General features: G+C 38.0%; 3 protein-coding genes across 7 annotated transcripts in view; 1 reads left to right on the top strand and 2 right to left on the bottom strand.

The window, feature by feature from the left end:
* Positions 1 to 9,098: 9,098 nt before the first annotated feature.
* Positions 9,099 to 10,587, top strand: LOC105127404 (WRKY transcription factor 22-like). The gene is made up of 3 exons (XM_011028676.1): positions 9,099 to 9,624; positions 9,733 to 9,846; positions 10,060 to 10,587. Exons 1-3 carry the CDS (start codon positions 9,185 to 9,187, stop codon positions 10,508 to 10,510), a joined length of 1,005 nt encoding a protein of 334 aa, XP_011026978.1. The 5' UTR covers positions 9,099 to 9,184; the 3' UTR covers positions 10,511 to 10,587.
* A 5,649-nt stretch (positions 10,588 to 16,236) lies between these two features.
* On the bottom strand, positions 16,237 to 19,068 carry LOC105127403 (endoglucanase). Its single transcript, XM_011028675.1, has 8 exons — positions 18,481 to 19,068; positions 18,033 to 18,245; positions 17,734 to 17,934; positions 17,576 to 17,653; positions 17,333 to 17,485; positions 17,146 to 17,254; positions 16,875 to 17,041; positions 16,237 to 16,791 (listed from the first exon to the last, which is right to left on the bottom strand). Exons 1-8 carry the CDS (start codon positions 18,697 to 18,699, stop codon positions 16,402 to 16,404), a joined length of 1,530 nt encoding a protein of 509 aa, XP_011026977.1. The 5' UTR covers positions 18,700 to 19,068; the 3' UTR covers positions 16,237 to 16,401.
* Positions 19,069 to 19,825: 757 nt separating this feature from the next.
* Positions 19,826 to 27,368, bottom strand: part of LOC105127401 (uncharacterized) — a 9,067-nt gene continuing 1,524 nt past the window's right edge. Inside the window, exons 3-11 of one of the 5 annotated variants that reach the window (XR_842626.1) lie at positions 25,667 to 27,368; positions 25,475 to 25,578; positions 24,739 to 24,808; positions 23,737 to 24,597; positions 23,431 to 23,633; positions 22,389 to 22,512; positions 21,365 to 21,571; positions 20,303 to 21,167; positions 19,826 to 20,187 (exon numbers count right to left, since the gene is read on the bottom strand). Coding sequence is in view for 3 of the 5 variants with exons in the window: in XM_011028672.1 (XP_011026974.1) it covers positions 21,024 to 21,167; positions 21,365 to 21,571; positions 22,389 to 22,512; positions 23,431 to 23,633; positions 23,737 to 24,597; positions 24,739 to 24,808; positions 25,475 to 25,578; positions 25,667 to 27,368 (3,415 nt within the window). In the remaining 2 variants the exon portion in view is untranslated. Of the gene's footprint in view, positions 21,168 to 21,364; positions 21,572 to 22,388; positions 22,513 to 23,430; positions 23,642 to 23,736; positions 24,598 to 24,738; positions 24,809 to 25,474; positions 25,579 to 25,666 lie in introns of those variants that run through there. The other 4 variants (XR_842627.1, XM_011028672.1, XM_011028673.1 and 1 more) reach the window with 4 other exon arrangements.

Genomic DNA, 27,368 nt, shown 5'->3' with positions numbered 1-27,368 from the left:
TTTATCTACTGTTCTGACGTAAACAGCATCAATTTCTTAACTTATTTGCATTATCAACCCAAATTCAAGTAGTCCAGCATCAAAAGAACCATTAAGGGCTCTTCCCATCTTTAAGCTCCAATTGTAGGCAAATAAGCACCCTTGAACCAATTTGAAACTGATTGCCAAATTTTAACTCCGACGCAGCTTCAATCATTCCAATCTGACTCGTCAAGGTCCTTTGTAGTTGTTTCGCTCTCGCTCTTGTCATTGGACCATCTGAATCCTCTTGCATATTTGATTTACCTTTACGAGATGGATTATCATTCCCATGATGCACATCATCAGCCCCGGGTTGATAATGATTTGTCCTCAAATCATAATCGTCGTCATCATCCAAGTATGGAGTCAAGTCTTTCACATTAAAAGTAGCTGATACATTGTAATCACCAGGAAGATCTACCTTATACGCATTATCATTCACCTTCTCTATAATCCGAAATGGACCATCAGCTCTTGGCATCAACTTGGACTTGCGTTTGCTTGGAAATCTGCCCTTACTAAGATGAATCCAAACAAGATCACCAGGTTCAAACCTAACCATTTTCCGCCCCTTGTTAGCTTGTTTAGCATACTTTGTTGTTTTCTCCTCAATATGTAATCGAACCTGCTCATGTAGTTTCTTCATCAATTCTGCCTTTCTAATTCCATCCATAGATGTCCTCTCATCAATTGGAATATGAACAAGATCAATAGGAACACAAGGATTAAAGCCATACACGACCTCAAATGGTGAAAATTTTGTAGCCCCATGCACACTACGATTATATGCAAACTCCACAATAGGCAAACAAGTATCCCAACTCTTCAAATTCTTATGTATAACAGCTCGTAACAAAGAAGATAAAGTTCGGTTTACTACCTCAGTTTGTCCATCAGTTTGTGGATGACATGCCGTACTGAAAAGTAACTTCGTTCCTAGCTTCCTCCAAAGAGTCTTCCAAAAGTAGCTTAAGAACTTTGTATCACGATCAGAGACAATGCTTTTAGGAACTCCATGCAAACGAACAATCTCTTGAAAGAACAAATCAGCTACATGTACAGCATCGTCAGTTTTGTTGCAAGGAATGAAATGGGACATTTTGGAGAATCGATCAACCACAACCATTATTGAATCCTTTCCACGCTGTGTTCTCGGTAACCCCAGTACAAAGTCCATGCTAACATCCATCCACGGTTGCTCTGGAATAGGCAACGGCATATACAGCCCATATGCATTCTCTTTACCCTTAGCTTTCTTGCAAATAGCACATCTCTCAATCACCTTGTGCACATCCCGTAACATGCTAGGCCAAAAGAAATGTTCTTTCAGCAACTCATAAGTCTTCTTCTCCCCAAAATGACCACTAAGACCACCACCATGAGCCTCTCGCACAAGCAACTCCCGTAATGAACCTGAAGGAATACACATTCTGCCCATTTTGAACAAGTAACCTTCATGCATAAAGAACCCATCACAAGCTCCCTTTGCACATTCGGTAACCACATTAGCAAAGTAGGAATCATTAGCGTATTGATCCTTCACTTGTTCAAAACCCATCAGCCTTGCATTCAACATAGAGATCAGTGCATACCTCCTAGAAAGAGCATCAGCAACCACATTAACTTGCCCTTTCTTGTACTTTATGACATAAGGAAATGACTCCATAAACTCCACCCATTTAGCATGTCTTCGATTCAGCTTGCTTTGCCCCTTAAGATACTTCAAGGATTCATGATCAGTATGAATAACGAATTCTTTTGGCAACAAGTAGTGCTGCCATACCTCCAGAGCTCGAATCAAAGCATAGAACTCCTTGTCATAAATAGAGTAGTTCAAACGTGCTCCATTTAACTTTTCACTGAAGAATGCAATCGGCCTCTTTTCTTGCATCAAAACAGCCCCAATTCCAACTCCGGAAGCATCACACTCTATTTCAAATGTTTTAGCAAAGTCTGGAAGTGCTAAAACTGGAGCAGTACACAACTTTTCTTTAATTAGCTCAAAAGCTTTCTGAGCATCTGCACTCCATCTAAACTCGTTTCCTTTTTTCAAGCATTCTGTCATAGGAGCAACAATAGAGCTGAAATCTTTCACAAATCGCCTGTAGAAAGAAGCTAAACCATGAAAACTCCTCACATCAGCGATACTAGCAGGTTTTGGCCAGTCCCGAATTGCCTCAATTTTCTCCTCATCAACCTTAACTCCCTTGCTAGAGATAATATATCCAAGAAACACGACACTTTCTTTACAGAAGTAACACTTTGTGAGTTTCCCATACAACTTAGAATCTCGCAAAGTTTCAAACACAACTCTAAGATGCTTCACATGATCATCAAAGGTCTTGCTATACACTAGGATATCGTCAAAATATACTACAACAAACAGCCCAATATACTTCCTCAAAACATGATTCATAAGCCTCATAAATGTACTAGGCGCATTAGATAACCCAAACGGCATTACCATCCATTCATATAACCCCTGTTTAGTTTTAAATGCTGTTTTCCATTCATCTCCCTCTTTCATTCTAATTTGGTGATAACCACTCATCAAATCGACTTTAGAAAACAATGCAGCACCATGCAACTCATCAAGCAAATCATCAAGTCTGGGTATAGGAAATCGATACTTAACTGTTATTTTGTTGATAGCACGGCTGTCCATACACATCCTCATGGTACCATCTTTCTTTGGTACAAGCAAAGTAGGTACGGAACATGGACTAAGTGATTCTCGAACATAGCCCTTCTCTACAAGCTCACCAACCTGCCTTTGAATCTCTTTTGCTTCCGCTGGATTACATCTGTATGCTGGTCTATTAGGAAGTGAAGCTCCCGGCACCAAATCAATTTGATGCTCAATTCCACGAATAGGCGGTAACCCTTTAGGTAATTCATCTGGAAACACATCTTTAAATTCTTCTAGCAATTCCTTAATCTGTGTTGGTAAGTCCAGTCCTTCTACTTGTAGCAATTGCTTTGCCCAGATCATGAAAACAACCCCCGTCGAAGCTAATGCCTGTTTGATATCGCCTTTTTTGGCTAACAACAGCCCCTTACGTGATTGCACCTCCTTTTGTTGGCTTCGTAACTGATCCTCTCTAACCTGTTGAGAACTCAATGGTAACAAGTTCACCTTCTTTCCATTCAGCATGAAAGAATAAGTGTTCTTTCGTCCATTGTAGGTCACATCCTTATCAAACTGCCATGGACGACCCAGTAACAAATGGCTAGCTGACATCGGCGCAACGTCACACAAAACCTCGTCATGATAGGTTTTAATGGAAAAGGGCACAAGAACTTGCTTTGTCACCCGAATCTCCCCATTCTCATTCAGCCATCGCAAACTATACGGTCTGGGATGTGGAATGGTAGTTAAGCCCAATTTCTCCACCAAGGTAGTTGACGCAACATTAGTGCAACTTCCATTATCAATGATCATCCCACACACCTTATCTCGAATCTGACATCGAGTATGAAAGATGTTCTCACGTTGCTCAGCACTAACATCAACTTGTGCATTTAGAACCCGTTGCACAACCAACAAATCTCCCTTCACTGGTTCGAAATCCTCTTCCTGTTCCATTTGTGCCTCATCTTCATCTTCAGTTTCAGCCTCATCTCCACTGATCAGCTCTCCATGATCCCCATGCAATATCATTACCCTTTTATTTGGACATTCTGAAGCAATGTGCCCATGTCCTAAGCACTTGAAGCACTTGATGTCTCGTGACCTCCTTGGATGTGGAGGTTCTGTCACCTTCTCCTTTCCCTTTAAAGAATCAGAACTGGTATTCCCCTTGCTGACCTCCACCTTCTCATCTCGTTTAGGTGTGCTCCATGTTCGAGTAGGCGTAGATCTGTCCCTTGTCGTACTTGACGTAGTTACACTAGTTCGGACACCTCCTCGTTTCTGCTGCCTCTCTACACGACTTGCAAGCTTTATAACATCCTCAAGGAAGATGTACGGTTGCAATTCAACCACATTAGCTATATCCTTCCTCAACCCTCCAAGAAATCTAGCTATTGTTTGTTCTTGGGGTTCCATCAATTCACATCGAATCTGTAGCAACTCAAACTCTTTCACATACTCTTCCACGCTTAAAGATCCTTGTCGCAAAGTCTGAAGTCTGATGTATAGCTCTTGTTTATAGTAATCAGGAACAAATCTCTTCTTCATCACTCTTTTCATAGTTGCCCACGTTCTAATCTCCTCTTCTCCATCCCTTCTCCTCTGAATCTTTAAGTTTTCCCACCATAAAAGAGCATAATCTGTAAACTCAAGTGCTGCCACCTTGCACTTCCTTTCTTCAGAATATTCATACCATTCGAACACCTTTTCAACCTTCTGAATCCATTCCAAGTATTCCTCAGGTGAACTACTTCCTCGAAACGGTGGAATCTTAAGTTTGAGACCACTAGGAGGATTATTATTCTGTCTTCTTGGTCTGCCCCTGTCGTCGGCCTCATCATCCCCATTTGGATCTCCATCAGCTTCTACAAAATCATTTCGTGGCACCCTAAGTGCTTGCCTCTGCTGGGGTTGCAAATTATTTCTTTGCATCATTTGCATAAGGGTATGCAACTGTTCACGAATTCCAGTCATTTCATCCCGAATCTCAGCATGAGATCGTTGTAAGCCCATAACCTGTGCCTGTTCTAAACTTAACCCTCTTGGCAAATCTTCTTTATCTCCAGCCATAACTAAGTTTATCAATTGCAATTCCAGCAAGCCTTTCTTCTGTTTCTAGCTCTTGCCTTAGATCGCAACTGATGCTCTGATACCAGATGTTGTGCCGTGAATGATTCAAAAATCGGCAACAATGAATCTGACGAAAATGGATGAAGGATGGGTCTGGTTGTATTGTCTTTCTTCTGGTGTTTAGGCTAGATTATAGTATTTTTAAGGTAAATAAAATGGAGGATAAACTAGAGTGATACTTTGATAAGTCGATCTGGACGCCACAAAGATCAATCTAGGATTTTGACGCCACACTCTTTGTGATTGAAGAGTGATAAGTCAGGTAGGGTTCTTCACAAATCAATTTGGAAGAATAACTCTTAATTCTCGGAATTAAGTTCAAATATTGGCCAAAAGTTGTTTATTACATATTCTGATGCCATATTTATAATGGAACATCCCTCCACACTTAGGAAAATTCAACATGACAGAAATCAAGCCCAAAACTTGGACTTTGACAAAGTAACCAGACAAATTACACTAGCACACATTTTCTGACTTTAATTGAAACATAAACAGACCGAATTTAAAATGGCTATAACTTCTTGCACAAAAGTCCAATGCAATCATGGTTGGACAATCTGGAAAGATCACGTTCTGAACTTGAAATCCACCTAGATTAGTCTTGTTTTCACATGCAATGGATGACTTCAAATTCGGGTTCAAATTTATCTACTGTTCTGACGTAAACAACATCAATTTCTTAACTTATTTGCATTATCAACCCAAATTCAAGTAGTCCAGCATCAAAAGAACTATTAAGGGCTCTTCCCATCTTTAAGCTCCAATTGTAGGCAAATAAGCACCCTTGAACCAATTTGAAACTGATTGCCAAATTTTAACTCCGACGCAGCTTCAATCATTCCAATCTGACTTGTCATTGGACCATCTGAATCCTCTTGCATATTTGATTTACCTTTACGAGATGGATTATCATTCCCATGATGCACATCAGTTCCTCTTAAATTTGATGTTCCAAATAGAGTTTGGAAAGGAAAGGATGTCTCTTATACACACTTAAGAGTGTTTAGATGTAGGGCATTTGTACATGTTCCTAAAGATGAAAGGTCTAAACTTGACAGTAAGACAAAGCAGTGCATTTTCTTAGGCTCTAAAGATGATGAGTTTGGCTATAGGTTGTGGGATCCAAAGAAGAAGAAAATTGTAAGAAGCAGAGATGTTATCTTCTTTGAAGATCAAACCATTGAAGACTTTGAACAGAAAGAGAAAACAGAGTCTATTGTTTTTATTCCAACTAATTCAACTCCAATACCTGCTCTATAGTTACCTTTGATGCTTGCTAATTATGGGGGAGACTTGCAAAATGATGATAATGGTGGTTCTCTTATTGAGCCATTAGTTGGTGATCCTGAAGCAGCTAATAATGATGTTGATGTTATTCCTAAACAGGTTATGCAGGAAGCTCCAGATGAGCCACAATTAAGAAGGTCAACTAGACCTCGCCAACCTTCCACCAGATATTCTCCTCATGAGTATGTGTTGGTCACTGATGGGAGAGAGCCGAAATGCTTTGATGAAGCTATGTCACATGAGAAGAAAAGTGAGTGGTTGAAAGCAATGCAAGAAGAGATGAAATCCTTGCATGAAAACCATATCTTTGAGTTAGTGAAGCTTCCTAAAGGTAAGAGAGCACTTAAGAACAAATGGGTGTTCATGTTGAAAATTGATGAACATTGCTCACAACCAAGGTACAAGGCAAGATTGGTTGTGAAAGGCTTCGGTCAGAAGAAGGGTATTGATTTTGAAGAAATCTTTTCACCAGTGGTTAAGATGTCTTCAATCCAAGTTGTGCTTGACTTAGCTGCTAGTTTGAATCTTGAAGTAGAACAACTTGATATGAAAAATGCCTTTCTCCATGGTGATTTGGATGAGGAGATCTACATGGAGCAGCCTAAAGGGTTTGAAGCAAAAGGTAAAGAGCAGCTAGTTTGTAAGTTGAAAAAGAGCTTATATGGGTTAAAGCAAGCTCCAAGACAATGGTATAAGAAGTTTGATTCTTTTATGGTGGATCATGGTTATGACATGACCACTTCTGATCATTGTGTATTTATGAAAAGGTTTCCAGATGGAAACTTTATTATTTTCTTGTTGTATGTGGATGATATGTTGATTGTTGGCCATGATGCTAAGAAGATTCAGATGTTGAAGGAAGAGTTGAGCAAGTCTTTTGCAATAAAAGACTTGGGACCAGCAAAACAGATTCTTGGTATGAAGATCACACGTGACAGGAAGAAGGGAAAACTTTAGCTATCTCAGGAGAGATATGTTCAAAAGGTACTTGAGAGATTCAATACGAGTAACTCCAAACCTGTTTGTTCTCCACTTGCAAGCCACTTTAAACTAAGTTCTAAGCAGTGTCCTTCAAGTGATGAAGAAAAAGATGAGATGAAAAAGGTTTCTTATGCATCCGCAATTGGTAGCTTGATGTATGTCATGGTTTGCACAAGGCTGGATATAGCTCATGCAGTTGGTGTGGTTAGTCGATTCCTCTCCAATCCTGGTAAAGAACACTGGTCAGCAGTGAAATGGATACTCAGGTATCTCAAAGGTACTTCTAGTTTCAACTTATGTTTTGGTAATGATAAACCTGTGTTGGATGGATACACAGATGCAGATATGGTTGGTGATGTTGATTCTAGAAAGTCCACATCAGGATACTTGATGAAGTTTGTAGGGGGAGCAGTCTCATGGTAATCAAGGTTGCAAAAATGCGTTGCATTATCCACTACAGAGGCCGAATATATTGCTCTTACTGAAGGGGGCAAAGAGTTGTTATGGATGAAGAAGTTCTTGCATGAACTTGGCCTAGTTCAAGAGAACTCTGTGTTGCACTGTGACAGTCAAAGTGCAATCCATCTCAGTAAGCATCCTACTTTTCACTTCGATCAAAGCATATTGAGGTTAGATATCAATGGATTCGAGATGTTATAGAGATGAAGTCATTCGTTGTTGAGAAGATCTATACTGATGACAACGTGTCTGACATGATGACCAAACATCTACTGAGAGAGAAGTTTGAGTTCTGCAGAAGAGAAGCAGGCTTGTCAGAGCCTCCTAAATTGAATTTTACATATTGATCGCCGGTATGATGAATTTCTCACATGGTGTGTGAGGGGGAGATTTGTTGTGTATGGTCCCACACCATGTGATGGTGGGACCACCATATTTATTGAGAAGAGAGGCAGCTGGCCACTTTAAAATTAAGTGGTTCGGGTACTGTAGCGTAAGATTGAAATTAGAAGAGAGGAGAAGAAAATTAAGAGAGAAAAAGAGAAGAAGAGGCAGCAGAGCAGCCTGTGCTCTTTCTTTGATTTCCAGCTCGTTCACCGTTGGATCGGGCTGAGATTTTAACAGCAGCTTCTAGACACGTTGATCTTCATTCTGAACGGTTGGATTGAAGATTGGTAATGTGGAAGCTGGCTGTTTTGACAGAAAATAAAGCTGTCAGTTTTGTGAGTTTTTCTCAAATAATTCTCTTTTAATCTTGTTGTAATCCGAGAATAAGTTGTTCTTGATGATATATATGTTGTATCCCTTAGTTGAATCTGAGAAAGAATGATTGTGAACCCATTATTTGTTGATAGTGGAAGTTTTTAGGTGGACTATGGTCCCGTGGTTTTTCCCACATCGGGTTTTTCACGTTAAAAATCTTGGTGTTGATTTTGTGATTATTTGCATTATTTTTTATCATTGTTTGATTCTGTTTTACTGCACAAAGAGAAAAATAATTAGAACTTATAAATTGTAATTGTATTCCACTGAATTAATCCAGGTAAATTAGTGTCCGATTATTCCGAGTTTTCGCAACACTTCAGCGTGCAGGGAGGGAAGGGACCGATTATGGCATTATTTACGACTCACCAGCACTGGCAAACGATCATGACGCTAGGTTTATCATTTATGAACATCTCTCTAGCAGCAGCAACTAAAGCAAATAATAGACCCTTCACATTCAATTGTATATTTATTTATCTTTTGTAGATCCTTTCATTAACAAGTTCCCAATAATTAAAAGAAAAGAAAGCCAACTTTTTTTCCTTTTCCTTTACAGAAGCAATGATGCAACGAATGAGTCTAAGCAAGTTGGGTTTGTACAATGGGAATGTACAAAATCCAAATTATTGGTCCGTATTTTGTTGTTTTACGTCTTTGACTTTGTAACAAAGTCAACTCAACGGAAATGCAATAACAGCAGCAAAAATCAAATCCAGCCTAGCTAAATGGAGAAGCATAAGACTTTCAAAGTATAGCAGTGCGTCCTCTCCATTAATATATATAGACAGCCTGCCTGGAATCTATCTTTTCACATGTTTTCATCTCTCAAATTTTATATCTATTTCTTTCAACCACAAAATCTGCACTTCTTTCTTTCCCTTATCTCCTTTCTGTTTTAGCTGACAAATGTCGAGTGAATCTGCTTGCATGGAGGAAAGCTGGGATCTGCAAGCTGTGGTAAGGTCAGGATGCAGTACTAATTATCAAGAGTTCGCCAACAACATGAACAACCCACCTTCGTTATTTGCTCCTCTGAGTTTTGATACAGATGAGCTTTTAATTTCCCAAGAAACTTATGAAACCCCAACTGATTTTGATGAACTAGATGGCCTTTACAGGCCCTTCTACCCTGTGTTGCACCAAACCCTTAATTCCTCACAAAACAATATCCTTGGTACCTGTACCAACACCACACCCATTGGTACCTGTACCAACACCACATCCATGTCTGTTCGCAAAGAAGTGAAAGAGCGACAAAAGGTGCAGAAAAAGAAACCTCTTTCTGAACCTGCTACCTGTCCAAATAGTAGCACTGATGCCACTAGTACAGCCAAATCAAAAAGGAGGTCAGTAAATTTATGATTTTTCTTTCTTAATGTGTTCAGAATTCAATTCTTTTATCTTAGATTTCCTCGAACGATATTGATATTACTGAGAAATTGATGATTCAACAGGGAGAATCAGCACAAAAGAGTGGTTCAACATGTGAAAGAAGATGGCCTCTCTTCTGACATGTGGGCTTGGCGCAAGTATGGGCAGAAACCCATCAAGGGATCCCCATATCCAAGGTAAAGAAACCTCAATTTGTTTTTCTTTCTAAGTTTTCTGTTTCTGCGTGGCCAAGCAAGATTATACAATCCGAAAAATCCTTTCATTTTCGTACAAGCTACATCTTGTAGTAGCCTGGAAATGGTACAAATAACGATGCATGCAACAAGTTTGCTGAAGGTGTCCTTTGCATTTTTTGATGGTCCTTTATTTGCTTGGTGAACAACAAACAGGAGTTACTATAGATGTAGCAGTCTAAAAGGATGTTTGGCAAGAAAACAGGTGGAAAGAAGCAGTACAGATCCATCAATATTTATCATAACCTACACAGCTGAGCACAGCCATGCCCGTCCTACTCGAAGAAGCTCACTCGCTGGTAGCACCCGAATTAAGCGTGATGCTATTCCTAAAGGAACCACTCCCAGCATTGAGCCCAACATGCCAACAATCAAAGACCAACGTTCGCCGAATTTCGATGGGCTTATCTCTCCAACAACCCCTTCAATGACTTCCATTGAAGATGAATTTGTGCAAAACCTGAGTAATAAAAATGAGGAATTATTAGACCATGGGCAGATTTTGGAAGAAAATGAAAGCAAAGAAATTTTCTTTCCAGATGTAGTATTCAGCGATGATTTATTTCCAACTTTAGAGGATTTGGAAGGGTTTCTTTTGGATCAATAATTTGCAGATGCAGTTCCCTGTTGATCATTTAATAACCCAATGGGAAGCTACACCAATGAAGCTCCAGTTTCTTTTCATTTCCGTTTTTGTTTTTGTTGCAATTTCAGTTTTTTTGCATATTCTGTCTTAAAACACAAGATTTCAAGAAATCATAGAAAGGTACAAAGTTGCATATGAGGAGATCACGTAGTTTTTGGTTGCTATCATATGGCATAAAAAATAAAAGATGAAGAAGAAATTGTGCTTGGTTGTGTCATATAAGATATTACAGTGAACACTTTTATATTTTATTTGATTTACGTGGGATATATAAAACAAAAAAATATATATATAAAAATTGTGTGTTATCATGAAACTTGCAATGTTTATTTGGAATAATAAAAATAGAGATGACACATGCTATGCAATGAGCCACACTAGATATTTTTTTGAACTAAAAAAATAAATAAAGAGAATGTCAACCCGTTGCTACACAAAAAGAGAGAATGTCCACATGCAAATATTTTTTTTATTAAACTAAATTTCTAAGATAATCTTAATGTTTTTTGAAAAATATTAAGATGATATATATATATATTGAATTAATTTAAGTTTAGTGAACTAACCCATGACTTAAATTATAAATTCTAAATTATTTAATTTTTTTAGATTATTTTTTATTTAATTATAAAATATGTGAGTCAAGTGATGTACTCAAATTAGTTTAATGACTTTTTTTTGTTTAATTAAATAATAAAAAATAAACATTCATATATTAAAGTATCATTAATTAAATATTGAGGTGTTTATTTGAAATTGTGATAAATTTACAAATATTAAACCAAAAAAAATTATATAATTCAATTCAAAATAAATAAAATATTAATAATAAAATTAGAATAAAAACCAACAAGAAAAATAAATAGAGGTGAAAAAAAATCAAATGAAAAATAAATAACAAATAAAAATAAAAAGTTCAGATATGTATGTGCGTCTACTAGCTATAGGCACAAAAAAAAAAAAAAACTTAGGCTCTTGAATTCAAGGAAGATTATTTTCAACAATTTATTTTATTACAAACAACTTGGATTTTTTTGAGAATTTTCTAATGCAAGGGGGCTACAATTTCACTTACTGTACATCGGCTATCTAAACTGCGGTGTTAAATGACATTAATTAATTGGTTATATTTAATTTGAGTTGAATAAAGCTTAATCAATTATATATGGACCTAACACCATGTTTAATTGGTTATATATATTTAATTGGTTATGTTTTTCATGTTTTGACTGCTGACTCTGGTAGTTGAAATACGCAAGTGGATTGTTATTTTTTTTTTTAATAAGAGGAGAATTAAATTGATTGTTTATAAGGTATATAGCTTAAAACTCAAACTTTAATGTTTTTATTATTTGGAGCGCACACTATGCTTTATTTTTGGTAGACAATCTTTGAGTTAGATATCGGTCTCTTGTTTTTATAATTTAAAATTAAAAGAATAGTAATCTATTTTCTCTTGATGATAAATATGTTTTTTAATTAATTTACATTTCAATCGAGATTAAGTCTCTTGATCGTGGGGAGTGTACCTTTATAAAAGAAATAGTACTTGATTAAATTTTTTTAATTGCTTAAAATTAAAGACTAGGGTGTAATTAATAATAATAAGAAAAAGTTTGAGGACACTTGGTCACTAGGTGCAAATGGATCAAACCAACAGTTCTTGATTTTATTAATTATGAATCTACCAGGAGAGAGGAATAGTGTTATTTATATGCTGTGGTGGCCTCTCATTGGCATGTACTGATTCCCATTGATCCAACTTTTCGCTTATTTTTCAATTAGGTGCCCAAAGTATCATACATTTCTCAATTAAGCCTGCAATTTGAAATCTTTTCCCATTTCGGACTATAAAACGTTAAATTTTCACTAAAAAAAGGAGAGTTATTTTATACGTTTCCCTATGAGTGTTTAGAACACTCACCACAGCATTTTGGGCCAAGAAATGACTACAAGCTTTGCATATTGATAGATGTTTGCATTTGCCATTAAAAGGGAGGTTGAGAAAATTGATTCAAATTTTCTTTTATGTATGATGGTGATCACAGGTTTGCTTTTCCAAGCCATGATTTTCCTTGCCATCTTCTCCCTGTCGATGAGCCATCTAAATCGAAGCATTTGTGCCTGCCACGTATCGGAAGCTTTCTCCCGAATGGCTCTATTGGTCAAGTACCCTTGATTTGCGTGGAGTACCTTTACATCAAAGTGACATTGATAGTATCCTCATTGGTTGCTTGAACCTGACATGGCTGAAGTCGTGTTGTTCCAAGATGCCTCTTACCTTATACATACATGGTCAGCTTCTCAGTACGAAAACCTTGTTTGCTGGGCCTACGTTCTATCGTTTCGAGATCAAAACTATAAGCCTTGAAAGCTTTCGAGTTTCAAGTTCGATCCAAATTGTGTTTTTTGTTGGAGTTCAATTTCTGAAAAATGGTAGTTTGCCTGCAACTATGTGGAGCTCATCAATAGCCAGGATGCTAACTGCAACAGATCTTCCTCGGCTTCAATTTTTATCTGTGTTTTTTACGGGTGAGGTCTGCGAAGAAAAAACCATGTCCTTTGTGAGTTTGTTTTTACACTACTCTTGTAACCTTTGACATTTGATCAGTAACATGTAGATTTTTTCTCTATACGTGCTGCCCCATCGGGCAAAACTCCTAAATTCAACCTTCGAGAATAACTGGTCCTGCTTGTTAAGAGGTTGATGAGATTTCGATACCTTCAAAATTACCCACCTGTTGAGGATTTCTCCTGTCCTACAGATACTACATGCGAAGGTAGGTCATTAATTTTGTTTAAGCCTAATATTCTGACATCTAAATTGATCTGTTATAGATTATATATATATATATATATATATATATATATATTTATCAGAACATGAGCTAGCATGCTACGATCCATTCATATCACATGCATCCTTGTCTCTTTAAGAACGTAGTTGCCATCCTTCCTACAGCAAGCTAGCTGCTCCATTTATATCATATGCACTAACTGGGATGTCAGATGCCTTTATAACCTCACATTTATTGGTTAAACCCAACACTGGATATGGATGTAACGTCCCGCATTGGGAAGAGTGAAGGGTTGCCTTTTCTATTGGCATAACAATCAATAGCCTTGTACATATACGAGAATTTGAGGATGAATCGAGAATATGGCTAGCTAGAGCATTCTGGGAATGTAGTAAGATCATTGCAGTTAGTAGGTTTATAGACTGCTTGGGCCATAACAATGATATGAAAGCCGATTCAAAAGGATCGGTGCAGACTTGGAGGATCCTGCCTAATATCAAGTTGACGTCATTCGACAATAATACCTTGTATTGTTTCTGGATGGGAGACGTTATAACATCGATCCCACGTTGAAAGAGGAGAGATGGATCGGTATGGCTCAGGGGGTACTGAGCAATTATACAGAGATATGCAATATCAAAATAGGGATTTGCTACTAACAGACTACTTGAAAGGCATGTTTTTAGAGATTAGTGACATAAGTTTAAAAGGAGATTCGCAGCACCAAACTAAAATAGTAACTAAAATAGATCATAATTTTTAATTTAATCATTGAATCAAATTTAAATTTTTATAGAAAATTCTCGGGTCTAATTCCATGGGGGACCCCTTTGCCAGTCCATCCATTACCCTAATTTTCTGAAATTAGACTTCGAAGATTCTGTTTTGTTATTTTTTTAATTTTTTCTAGATTTTTAGCATCTATCCTTTTTGTTATAGTATTTTGATTTTTCTATATAAAAATTTGTAAACCTTTGGAGAGATAAACTCTGTGAGATTAATATTTCATAAATAGAAATAATATTTTAGGGTTATTTTTTTGTGTTTTAACTCTATTTCAACCTATTTTATATATTTCTATGCTCGTTGTTGTTCTTGTTGTGCTCCCGTCTGGATCGTAGATTTCCTGCTATTTGTATCTTTGGCTTCACTTAATCAAGTTACTGCAGTAGTTGGAGGATAGATGGAAGTTGATAAGCATGCACCTCTTTGCATGCAATTTTTCTGTGAGCACCTTTTAACTTCGGGATTAGAACATCTCTTTTTCTCTCCTCGGCTACAATCTTTACCAGCTTTATTTCTCTCAAAATAATTTATGCTAACTTATTTGTATCGAGTCTATTAACTCATTATAAAGCACTTGCGCTGAGGAGAAAGGAGGAATTTTTTTGGGGATGGTAAGGACGCTACTGAGAACTTTTCATAGGATCAGGTAAGTTTAAATCTTCCAAGCGTTGCATTGTTTCTGATGCCAACCATTTTACGGTTCATAACAAATTAATGTGCTTCTCGCATACCTCTCTTTTTAATTCAACCTAACACTCCTTCGAATTTAATTTTCACGTCGAATTTATAATCTTCCAAGTACATGAATGGTACAGTACTGTGATCGATCTTAATTATCAAGAAGTTTCATTAACGGTTTGATTCTTGTTTGCATGGTTTGGTTTACGCTCTTCAAGCTTGATGGCCCTTACCTATCCACCGGGACGAATTTATGATAGGTTAGCTTGTGTTATAATTCTCATTCTGGGAGCTTCGGCTGAAAAGGTCCGAGATTGTGCTAATCTTCACCATGATTTATTTACTTGACATGCATTGCATAAGAGACTGAAGTTGACATAAATGTCCAAAATTAGTCAATTCCTTGGTTTTGAAAAGCTGTGCATATTAGTTATGGGCACTGTTTTGAAGAACTTGGTTTTAGGCCATGCCTTCAAGACTAGCTGGATTTGAGTGACGGGTGAAGGGCACCTCTTAGAAATTTGGATATGTTGGGAATTCATTAATTTTCCGCATGATTCAATATACGTTGTTGCATGTTTATATATATATATATATATATTGGTAATAAGCCATTTATCTTCATCATGTTTGGATCATATAGCTGAGAAGGTAAGAAAGCTACATTTCATGAGTTTCACAAGTCTACCTTTCCAAATGAACTGTGAACGTTTCTCTTTCTTTGTGGCAACTTGATGTTGACAGTTATGGACCCAAAAGACAAATTTATGAGCGAGCATTAGTTACACTTGCATTTAAAGTTGAAGGGAATTAAATTCGGGGGATGTAGTGGAGTATGGAATGAGCTGGAGCTTGCAATGTATTTGCTCCGAATTGCTGTTGCGCTGCTGCAAATGGTTGGTTGTCTTTTGATTAGCATAAACTTTGAAGTTGATTTGTGGAGTGAAAGCAGTTTGCGCTCTGGTTCTTATTCCTGTTATTATTCGTATTCATATTATTCCTATTCTTCCTGTTCTTATTCATATTCTTATTCCTGTTATTATTCGTGTTCGTGTTCGTGTTCTTGTTCTTATTCTTATTTTAGCATCTTCTAGAGTGGTACTGTTCAATTCATAAGGTTTGGGATCGTCAACTATACGGATTTAAGACGTAAGTGGATTTTTTTGGCTTAGAGAATGGAGGTTGATGTTGATTGATTAGAGCCCCTTAGCCGTTGCCAGGGATGGAGCTGTTGTCCTATTCGGGATATTGCCCCTTAACTATTCAAAAAAATCTAAACGTTGTTTTTAACTGGGAAAACACTGGAGGGAAATTAAACAATAGTTGTGAGTGAAATCTTTTTTTTTTATTAAATGAGAAATGAAAATAAAAGTCCATAGGAAAAACTACTGAAAATGAAGAAGAATAAAGAAAATAAGAGGTTTTCCACAAAATTTGAAATTCAGTAGACCTTAATTATATATATAAATTGTTCAGTAGTTCCATATTATTTTGTGGCTTAATACAAATTCATGTCAGCAACAAAGCTTATAATTGAACATAAGAGACAATTAATAGTACTAAATACTAATTACATTCACTTCATCTAAGCTACATGTAATCAGCCACCTTCTTGTTTCCAGTCAGCTGCCACAGCTGTGACGGGCAGTCTGCTTTGCTTTCAGCTACTAAAGCAGCCACTGAGCCCACGAAAGCTGCGTTCATGTAAGTTGTAGGTTCAGCGTGAGAGTAGTCTGACCTTAAATCTTTGTACTGGTCATTTGAATCTGGACCTCCGACAATGGCACCTACATGTGTGTTTGGATTTGGTTGACTAGAAAAGTAATATCCAGAGTAGCCGTCATTGCAGCCAACCTTTGATGGGAGAGCTTGGACTGAGGGGATGGATGCGCCCCTATGGTGCATTTGAGTTGGATATTTGCTGCCAAACCCCACCATATATGACATCTTCATGGGGTTGCTCCCAAGTATATAGTCCACCTAAAAAAACACATGAATGAATTCACATGGTTAAGGAATTTTCTCTTCTTTTTGGTGATCCATTGGAAGAATGTGGAATCTACCTGTGATTTTGCAAAGGCTTTAATCTGAAGTGCAGAGAAATGTGCAGAGCCACACTGGACTCCACTAACATGAGCTGCTGTCAAGGTATTGGAGTAGATAAATAGCAGCATGGAAGAGCTTGTGACATACTGCAAATTAGAACTATCTCTAGTATACAGAAGCCCACCTTCAAATGAACAAAAATCTCATCTATTAATGATACTATCATAAATTTGTGCTGTTCAAATTAGCTACTGTAGTGGCCGTAATCATCCCTTTTGTTTTGCTTACCAGGAGTCGTTTTAATCTGTACAGAACTACTCCCTGGCATCAATGCACATACAAATGACTCTGCATCACTCTTAAACTTGCCCAAATCCCGCTTCCCACCATAGAACTCCTGGACAAAAGTTCAGCACTTGCCTTTCAGGTTCTCGAAGAATGAGGAGTCAAGTTTTTAGTTTTCTTATGGCAATACCTTTGAAAGTAATGTCTGAGCTCCGGCAAATTTGTTGTCCCAGCTGAATTCTGACACTGCCTGACTCCATCCTTTATTGCTCGAGATGTAGCTCAAGTACTTGTTCTCTCCACTTGCCTTGTATAGCCAAGTTGCAGCCCACAACAATTCATCCTTCACAGAATTCAGAAATAGTAATTTCATAACAAGACACAAGTATTACCAATCTCAGGGCCAGTTTCTACAGGCAGCTTTTATTTTTACCTGATAGCCTGAGAATGAGCAGTAGAAAGGGCAAGAATCTTTATAAGATGATCTATAGTTGTCTGCCAGATCAAACAACTGCATAGCATCCTTAATGAGTCAGCCAAAGAGTTTTTCATCATAGCTTAATTGGTAGCATTTAAAATTTTTGGCCTTACTGATTGTGATTTTTGTAATAGCTTGGTGGAATAGCTGGAGTCAACAGCCTTAAAAATAATTGAAGCGGCCGCAAGAGCGGCTGATGCCTCGGCTGCAGCCTCTGTTCCTGGCGAATTTGGAGTTATCTTGTAGAGTGTTCGAGGAGTGTCCATATCTTCAGGACGTTCCCAGCATTGATGATCAGCATTTCCATCCCCAACCTACGATAGTATCAGAAAAATGAAGTAAAAAAACAAAATACTTCACGATCCGATGCTACCACTAAGCCATCACAAATCATATGGAAAAGAGAGACCACCTGGGTGTAAAATGCTGTTGATGAAGTATGACATTCCAGAATGAAGTTAGTGCCCCAACGGATTGCGGTGTGGAGATAACCTAGCTGGTTGACAGAAGATATCTCTTTCTGGTACTCAATTCCAGCCCAGCTCAATAAAGTGACAGTAAATGCCATTGGCCATCCAAATTTAACATTATCCCCAGCATCATAGTAGCCTCCTGTTAAATTCACCTGCCAAAACACACCTCATAAATTATCAAATTACACCACAAGTAATAGCTTTGCTCTTTCTGAGTGACTTAATAAAGTTGTTGATAATTCTGTTATGTTCTTGCTTGTTATTTAGGCTGTTAAATACTCTTAGTTTGGTGATCAGGAATTTGCATAAAAATAATCCAAGTTTAATCTCAGAGAGAACAGCTTTTAGTCCCTCCAAAATAATGGTGGTTAATTTTATTTACCATACCTTTTCAGGCTTGCCATCGGTAAGAGCAGAATTTCCTCTCCATTTTACTCGCTGGTTGGAAGGCAGTTCCCCAGAACGTTGCCCTTCAAAAAACAAGATTGCCTTGCCAAGGGCATCACCATAGCTAGCAGCTCTGGAGCGTGGCTCTTCACTTTCCATGGCAAGACTAACCAAGGCACAATACAATACAACACCCAAGACAACTCCACTATGCCCCATGATTTTTTTTTTAACTCTATGACTCCCATGTGTCTAATTTAGATCACATAATGGTATTTATAGACCAGTTTTACTACAAATATGCTGTATGGTTATTGAGTGTTCCTGTAAGTTATTTTGTTACGTAATTGTAAAAATGGTGTGGATTCGCCAATGGTTTAAATGAGGATGACAAAACAGAATGGAGATGGCGTGAGAGGTTCACACAAAGTCTTTGTGAAGGGATGGGTGGCGTGAGAGGCTTACATCAAGTAACAAAGATTATACAATTATGATACTTGGATACTGGTACCCACTCCCTAAACGTCATTAGATACCATCATACTCTTATGCATGTATTTTACATGTTGTGGAAACAAATAAAATTAAATCTCTCTCTTTTTCTTGGTCACTCCTTGACGTCTCTTCAGCAGAACAGTAACAGGAGCCCGTGTCTAGCTCTAAATGGAGATTTTTTGTAGTAACCATAAAGATGTCTCCAAGGGGACAGTGAATCTTTTTCTTTAACATTCATCTAAAATACTTTACCCTCTGCTGTATTCGAACTTGATAAATCTTAAAAAGAAGCTTTGCCTTTAGGGCAGCGAAAACACATGAACGAACGGCTACCCTTCGATGTGAGATAACTGAGCCCAGTCCTTCTTTAGGTGAAACAACTACCGCCTGAAACTTTTTCATACACAGCAATGTGAATCTCATTTCTGTGAACGTTCAAGGCGATTCTTCTAGCTATGACTGTTTCCTTGTGGTATCTTTCTTGCATGAATCTATTTCCAGTTAATGTTGGTAGAAATACACGTATAATTTTTTTTTAATAGAACAAGAAGTAAACTTTATCATAGGATGTTTCCCGTACTAACAGCCCGTTTTTTCAGTAGCAACAGAGCCGCTGTCAGTCACTTCACTAGACAATCACATGTCCCTCTTGAATTTCACATGGAGTGGCCTTATTTGTTAGGCATTCTTGAGAGATGGGTCTTTGCCTTCGTGTGCATTTGCTTGTGCTTTCTGCAATATTTAGCTTGTAAGAGTACAAATTTAATCTTATGATATCCTTATCCCCAGTTATTTGAGAAATCAAATTTATCTAATAGCCTTTGTCATATCGAGTTTCGAAAATGAAGCATAAAATAAGTTTAAAGCATCAGGACCGCGACCTTTCCAATGGATGACATGAAAAAAGGAGTTTACATGTATGGACTGATAATATACAAAATCCTCGTATATGTAAAGCAGCATCTCTGATGAACTTGTTTAAACCACATTTTATTTCATAGAAATCTTCAAATTTGAGTATATGTGCAGAGTGGTCTTCTGTTTCTTGTTTCATGCTCCTTGTTTGTACATTCTACGAAGGCTTTTCCCCTGAATTAGTACTGCATCAGATTGCAGAATCTCCGGGTGCTGTCCACAGGCATAGGCGCATAGCCTTCCTCCATAGATGATCTTTTATTCTGGTTTTTGAATGTGATGCAGGTAGCTTCTATTCTAAAATCAAATCGAACATCCATATCCGAAAACATCAAGAAAATTATGATTTCATGATCTCACGAAAAAAAAAATTATAACATGCTGTGAGAGGGGGAGGATAAGCAAACCATACACGCACAAGCTACATTCTTCTCATTTGTATTTGTCATGTTCCTATTCTCCGCTGATTCTTGCAAGCATTAGAGCATATTGCTGCAACTGCACTTGGTATAAATGGTGCAAATGGTAATCAGCACAATAGTGAATCAATAATTTGAACATCAAAAATGGATCTTGAACTCCATTCCCAACAAAATCATTTTGAACCTGGATTCTTCCAAGAAGATATGAAGTCCAGCAAGATTCTTCGCAAAGTAGATTCTGAAAATGATCTCTTTTAATTATAACAAGTTACAGAAGTTCAACCGAGTTCTCTACCTTCTCAACTCCTACACAAAATCTCTGAAGCAAATTTGAATTTATAAATGACTGCAAAATCCTCCCCATTTCTTACATTCTGACTAGATATGTACCTCCTTTTAGGAAAAGTGAAACAAGAGTGTAAATAGTGTATACTTTCAAGCCACATGAAAGCCGTAGATATTCTGGGAAACCAGAACTGCGCAGGAAAGCTTCAAGCATTATAAGAAGCCATAGAAAAGCATTTTCCTTCTTGAGAAGGAAAACCTAAATTGTTCTGTCTGTCCACAGAAGCACTTCTTGAGACTAACTGAAGCAGGGTTTGTGACACCATTTAGGAAATCCTTCTGGAAGCTTTGCCCATAAGAATGCGCATCATTTGATATTTGTCTTTTTCAAGTGAATCAGACGTTTGTGAAGAGATGACATGATGCTTACAATGGAAAAGCTCCCAGCTCCAGGCCATGCCTTGATAGAAGTACCTTACGTTTGCCGACCCATTGTAGCTGGTAAGAGAGGTCCAGATTATGTATTAACAATTTCAAATTGTCTGCATGAGTCGAATCCCAGGCTTTCTCCTAAAAAAATCATAAAAGTGTCATAACTTTTTCAAATTAGCTGTGCAAATCAGAGGAGATAACTTTTGTTTTACACTAATCTATCTTGTACGGGATTAAACTGTCCACCAAAGAAAGATACAGCAATTCAACAAAAAAGTAATTTTAACCACTTGAGGTAGCATTTTGCACAGTTCACTAGCTAGAAGGAAAATCACCTGCAAATTGGCCTGGTTATCATGCCCCAATATGCTTGCCATTATGCTAGACCTAGAAGAATTGGGTGAAAATCCTTCCCATGGAGGTACAAATATCAGTTTGGTGCACTGGACAGGAGCCAAGTTTCGACTAAGTTTCTCCCACCACACAGATCCTAGTGACCACCATCTTATCATCAAGCCATGCTCAGAAAATGCAACCAGTCCCTGCACGTTTTATGGCAAATTCAGATAATTGCAGGAAAATCTTAAACAACTAACAAATTGTTATTTTCATCTTTTGTTGACTGATTGCACCAAAAATTTAAGAGGCTTCCGAGCTCTCCAAACTATTCAGGATCTTGTCAAAGAGGTAACATTGATAGGTTTCATAGATAACAAGGTTGCAGCAGATACCTTTACAATTACCCCAAGGATAACTGAAGGTGTTAAATTTTTTTTTGAAGTTCTGCATGCTTCATACATCTATCAGAGCTACTCTCAACTTGAAAATAGCACAATTCCACTTCAAGCCACATATGTATGTATGACTAAGTTCGGCATTCAAAATATATACTTTCCTAACTCACATATAATTCCTATTTATATCATGTGGTTCCTCATTATGAGAAATCCTAAGCTTCTAAACTATGAAAAACTTCAAACCAAAACTCGCAGACCCTTTCTTGGATTCAAAGAATAAAACAGAATGCATAGGCATGGCAGAACAGCAGATGACACATGCCATGATCGCGTGTGCATGTGTGTTTGTGTCTGTGTGTGTCTGTGTGTGTGCGCATGGGCATGTGTGTGTGTGTGTGTGTGAGAGAGAGAGAGAGAGAGAGATCAAATATTATATGAATAGCCCACCAAAAAAGCTCAAAACTATTATGCAGAAAGTCAATTTGATTGGTGGGTAGCCCAATCATGTCCATGAGTCATAGTCGAGCCTTTTAAACAATGTTGATTGCACAGTCTAAGCCAGAATTGGCTGACTAGTGCAAGTTTAAAAATTGTCTATTTGAGGCCTTTGAACAACGTATACCTCTCCATCAGGGGCAAAGCTCAGAGCTGATATTACAGTGGTCACTGCCATTTCTGATGCTCCTGAAAGCCAATTCGGAAGACCAGGGGGTCCACATGCATCCAAGACTTTTATTTTTGTCACACTAACATTAGAAAGCAAAGATAGACTTAATATCCCAACAAATAAAAGATAAAACAAGCAAGAGGCGTCAGAGAGGTATAAAGCCAACTCCAGCGGCACATTCAAAAAAATAAATAAATAAACTTAAGGCAAAATTTTACTATTCACTCCAATAATATTCTCTGACTTACAGTACAATTTATCATGCAAAACTCCAACTTCTGTTAACAAGTAAGCAACTAGTAATATAAGCATTGATTGGTTTGTCCTTATAATCCGACCAGGCAATTATGTACTTAAGAACATCTTTGAAACTAAGAAAACTCCAAGAAATTTATAAGAAGCCAGTAATTCTCCGGTGTATTTCATTGGGATCTCAACTGCTAAAAGGACAGTTAGGATCAGGGAAGAACTTGGCTTAAAATCATACTGAAAGAAGAAAAGTGGAAAAAGGTATGCTTGTTTGCTGGAATAGGTCCACAGATAAGGGACAAGCAACCTCTAGGGCTGTAGGCCTTGGTCCTGGAAAGCAAGGGTTCTTATATCAATGGACACTTTGAGCCAAGGTAATCACGGAGGCAGATTGATTGGCACACACAGCTAATTGAAATCACAATTGTCTTTCACCTGGTATTCTGGCTATTATATGAGCAATCTAGCTGAACACATAAACCCAACTTGATACTTAAAACCATTGACACCGAAAGAGCTGGGAACTTTAGTTAAGTGATGGCCATCACAGCCCCCCTTGGGACAAATGATCTATGGAAAGGAGAAATCTTAGAGCATATCCACACTTGGCAAACTTGACTCCTAGGAAGACATGATTCAGTAAACTTGACATAGATAAACATGAGTATTGTACAGACCCCCCTAGGTCCTGAAAATAAAATATAATAATGTGAAATTCTTTTGAATCTGAAAATCATGCCAGCCATACCTTTGAATGTCATAAACTGAAATAGTAGCATTATTTATCATTCCAATTGCATCACCAACAGCCAATCTGGTAGATGTGTCATTCAGGGCTACCATAGGAAATGCCTGTACCATTTCCTTTAGTGCTGTCATTGAACTTTGAAGACAAGTTTTGCGCATGATTGAGTTGCCAGGATCCATTGTTTGTAAAATGAAGCTAACCACCTGCAGATCTGTCCATGTGTTACATGAAGATTCAAAATATGAAGCATACAGTCTGAAGTACTGTGCATGATTTTTTTGTCAGAATGCAATCAATCCTGCTGACCTTATCAAGATATTGAGCCAGGTGCCGTGGAGAACCACGCACAACCCTTACTAGTGTTGTGAGGGACACCAGATGAACAGGCGAATCAGATGCAGTAGACAAAATTTGGCCCTCTATGACAGTTAAAAACCCTGGTATATCAGCCATAGCTAAACTTGGAAAAAGAATCCCAACCAAAGTCTCTCGAATGAAAGATGGTACAGACGAATGATGTCCAGCAGAGTTGGCAGATTGACCACTTACACAATCTATCTGGAAGAATATATCCCCAATGAGGCGAGGTATTTCAGAACTAATGCATGCCTCCCATGTACTCTCCATACCTTCTGCAAGGAGCTCTGCCGCAGTGGAACTATAAGTTTCATTCATGTCCATAACCAACTTAATTAAAGGATGAGCAACCAATGTGGCAATACTCGGTTTGACAAGGCTAGGGTACCACACTGCCAATGCAGCTGCAACAATGACGTGAGATGTCATTGCATCTTGACTTGTCCCTCCAACACATGAAATCCAGTCTTGCATTTCAAATGACTCTAGCCAATCAAGTATTTTGGAACTTGCTGCTTCAGTAATTCCCTGTTTTTCCAGTGACTTGTCAGGAAATTCTACAGCTTGAGGGGTTGCTTTTGGTTCAGGTGATATGTCAGATGCCAAATTATCTGTAGATGTCCCTCCTACATTTGAAACTTCAGCTTCATTGTCTGTAATTTCACTCAAAGATCTCACAAGTTCTCTGTGTGCATTCATTTTTTTATCACATAGAGGGAGTGGGATAGCCCGTGAAGCAGCACAATGGAATAAAGTGCGGGCAGCCATGCGTACATGTTCACTTTCATCTTGCCAAAAACTAACCAAAAGCTGTTTACAAAAAAGCACACAGAGACTTCAATTAAAAATAAAAATTAGAGGATAAAAATAGGAACTTGTCAAGCACAATTCCATCAGTGCAAGTTTCAGGACTGATATGATTGTCAAGATGCTTCAGGGAAAAAAGTTGACCTGGAGTAAAGGGGGCTTTATATCTGGAATTTTGTCTGCAAAACTCCGAGTGTAAAATGCTGCTAAGGCACTGAAAACAATGTCCATTAGATCAAAACTTGTGAAAGTGGACAGCAAAATGCACATGGGTTTTTGAAAATTAGCAAACAAGAACACTGATTTGATCTGTAAGACTAGTGATTTGCGAATCATGGTACTAGTCTTGCAGAGTAGATGCTAGCGTCTGCAGGAAAACAAATATGCAGTGTCATAGAATGCCACATGCAAGAATGAAGACATGCAATAGGTTTCCTCTGAAGGTCTCCTGCAACAGACCAAAATAAAAGGCTATTTACAATTTTACATTTAAATTATTATGTAAAACTAAATTAAACCAAGAAGCTAAATATTATCCCAGTGGCCGCCTAATATTGTAAAAGCATAATTACAGCCAGAAGAACAATCTCGACCAAACTTCAGAATATGTGAAGGAAAAGGTAGTTCACACACTTTGTTACCATAAACCATTCAAATTTAATACCTCATTTATAGCTATTTCCATTTCAACATTATGATTTATCTCATGATCCTGTACAGAATCCTGATAAATAGCAGATTTAGTTTTAACTCAGAAAAACTATATTAATATAAAGAACCATAATACTCAGCAGCTTACAATTTGTGGAGAATTCACTAAGAATATGTAACAGAAGTAGTCTGATATCATAGGCACTTCTATGGAGAAGCATCACAATACCTGCTGACTGGTGAACTGCAGCGAGACAAGCTAATCATGCGTTGGGCAATGGACACCATCGTAAGTGACCTCATGGCACAGAACACTGAGGATGATTTCCAGAGCTGAAAAGTTATCAACGTCTCAAAGAAAGTTGAAATGAGCCAAATAAGAAAACAAATCCCAGTATTTAATAGGTTCATCCAAAAGTACCTCAAGAATAGAACTCAAACCAGGAAATGACAGGGTCAAAGACCCCTTGTCACCTTGCAAACCAGAAGCTATGATCAAATTTTCTGGCTGATTTAGCTTCATTTCTGTTACTAGCAATTTATCAAGCTCAATATCCAGATTCCACAAATGCAAGAATGACAAGCTAAATCGAAGTGAATATTCTTCTAGTGACCTGATCCAGTCATGCTCCTCAATGGTATCAGTTGAGGTCCCATTCTTATCAGAACCACCATCAAAGTTCATATCATGAGTTCTTGGGGTGCTAGTTCCATGTTCCTTGACATCTATATTCTCTTGCTTAATAACACCATTAGCTGCCGGCTCATGTTTCTGAAAAGGAAAAATCAAGGATTCAAGGTCAAAACTCAAGGCTGCAATCCCAGGGAATGGGCAAGTGCATCCAATGCCATGCTTGTTCATTTGTAGGAAAGATGGCGCCATTGGAAATATTCCTTTCTTGACCTGTCCTTGGGAAGCAGTGGGGTCCATTGCATTTTTCATGTTTGACATCATTCTTGGTGAGCTGACCTTCTTCTCCAGAAGCTTTGAGTGCGATTGAGAGAAGGTTTCATCTTCAATTATTGGAAGAAGTAATGAGGACACTGAAGTGTTTCCATTCAATATAGAACCAGATAAAGAATGCACACTGATTTCTTTACAAAAATGATCAAACATTGAGTGAGAGGCTATTCCATGAAGAACGCGCTCTCGGGCACCGGTTTTTACATCCCATATGTACAGAGCATCGACAGTATCAGATAATCCTAAATGGCTCTGGCAGAGACATGCAACATAACCTCTTGCACCATCCCACACAACCTTTTCAAGATAGCTTGGGTGCCCTGGAAACATTCTCTCTACACGCAAAGTTTCAAGAGAAGTTAGAGCAACACAAGAGTCCTCCCCGACAGAGAGAAAGCAATCACCCCAAGGACGTTCTGTCCGTGCTGAGGGAAAGATTATTTGATGCACTGAAGCTATATGTTGGTGCATCACAGTAATGAGGTTTCCAGTGTCGAAATCCCAGATGCGAACTGTGCAGTCCATGCTTCCAGAAACTAAAACATGACTGAAACTCCATCCTCTGGCAGCACCCAACATCCGATGCGCTGCCAAACAAAGCACAGTGCCTGTGTGCCCTGAAAAATATTGCCTGGATACAGGAGAATCTATATCATTACGTGGACTTTCACCGTGACAACCTGGTTCAAGAAGCATATCAAATCGTACAACTTCTATTTCACCATTAAAGAAGCCATATACAACAGCATACAGGAAAAAATGATTTTCAGAAACAACCATGGAAGAGGATACAGTTTTTCCGTTGCACACAAAACCAAAACTTTCATCAGCATGTTTATTATTTTTAGTTCTTGAATTTGGAACAGAGCTTTGAGCAGAAGTTATCCTCATTTTCCCGACACCTTGGTTATTAATTCCAAGGAGGCTAGAGTTTGAGACCCAATCAGCAAAAAAATCGCTTCCACCAAGCATTTTGCATTGTTGGGATGACTTTCCATGGTTATCATGCTTTTGACATAGAGACCAGATTGTGACATGGGGTTTCCACTGTAAAGGCTCTTCGTCATCAAAGCAAATAGATTCAATTCGAAGAAGATAATTGTTCAACTGAATGAAAGAAAACAACAATCTCACATCAGCAGGATAAGAAGCAGCAGGA

Source organism: Populus euphratica, unplaced genomic scaffold (genome assembly GCF_000495115.2).
Source record: "Populus euphratica unplaced genomic scaffold, PopEup_1.0 scaffold7.1, whole genome shotgun sequence".
Classification (NCBI taxonomy): Eukaryota; Viridiplantae; Streptophyta; class Magnoliopsida; order Malpighiales; family Salicaceae; genus Populus; species Populus euphratica.
The sequence above is the reverse complement of the archived record's forward strand: the minus strand, read 5'-3'. Positions and strand labels throughout refer to the sequence as shown.

What these genes read in the sequence shown, in the direction of transcription:
- LOC105127404 (XM_011028676.1), top strand. Translation starts at nt 9,185, where the DNA reads ATGTCGAGTGAATCTGCTTGCATGGAGGAAAGCTGGGATCTGCAAGCT. An exon ending in ACAGCCAAATCAAAAAGGAG is followed by an intron (nt 9,625 to 9,732) that starts GTCAGTAAATTT and finishes ATGATTCAACAG; the next exon opens with GGAGAATCAGCACAAAAGAG. An exon ending in AAGGGATCCCCATATCCAAG is followed by an intron (nt 9,847 to 10,059) that starts GTAAAGAAACCT and finishes AACAACAAACAG; the next exon opens with GAGTTACTATAGATGTAGCA.
- LOC105127403 (XM_011028675.1), bottom strand. Translation starts at nt 18,699, where the DNA reads ATGGGGCATAGTGGAGTTGTCTTGGGTGTTGTATTGTATTGTGCCTTG. An exon ending in CTCAGACATTACTTTCAAAG is followed by an intron (nt 17,255 to 17,332) that starts GTATTGCCATAA and finishes ACTTTTGTCCAG; the next exon opens with GAGTTCTATGGTGGGAAGCG. An exon ending in AAGCCTTTGCAAAATCACAG is followed by an intron (nt 16,792 to 16,874) that starts GTAGATTCCACA and finishes GTGTTTTTTTAG; the next exon opens with GTGGACTATATACTTGGGAG.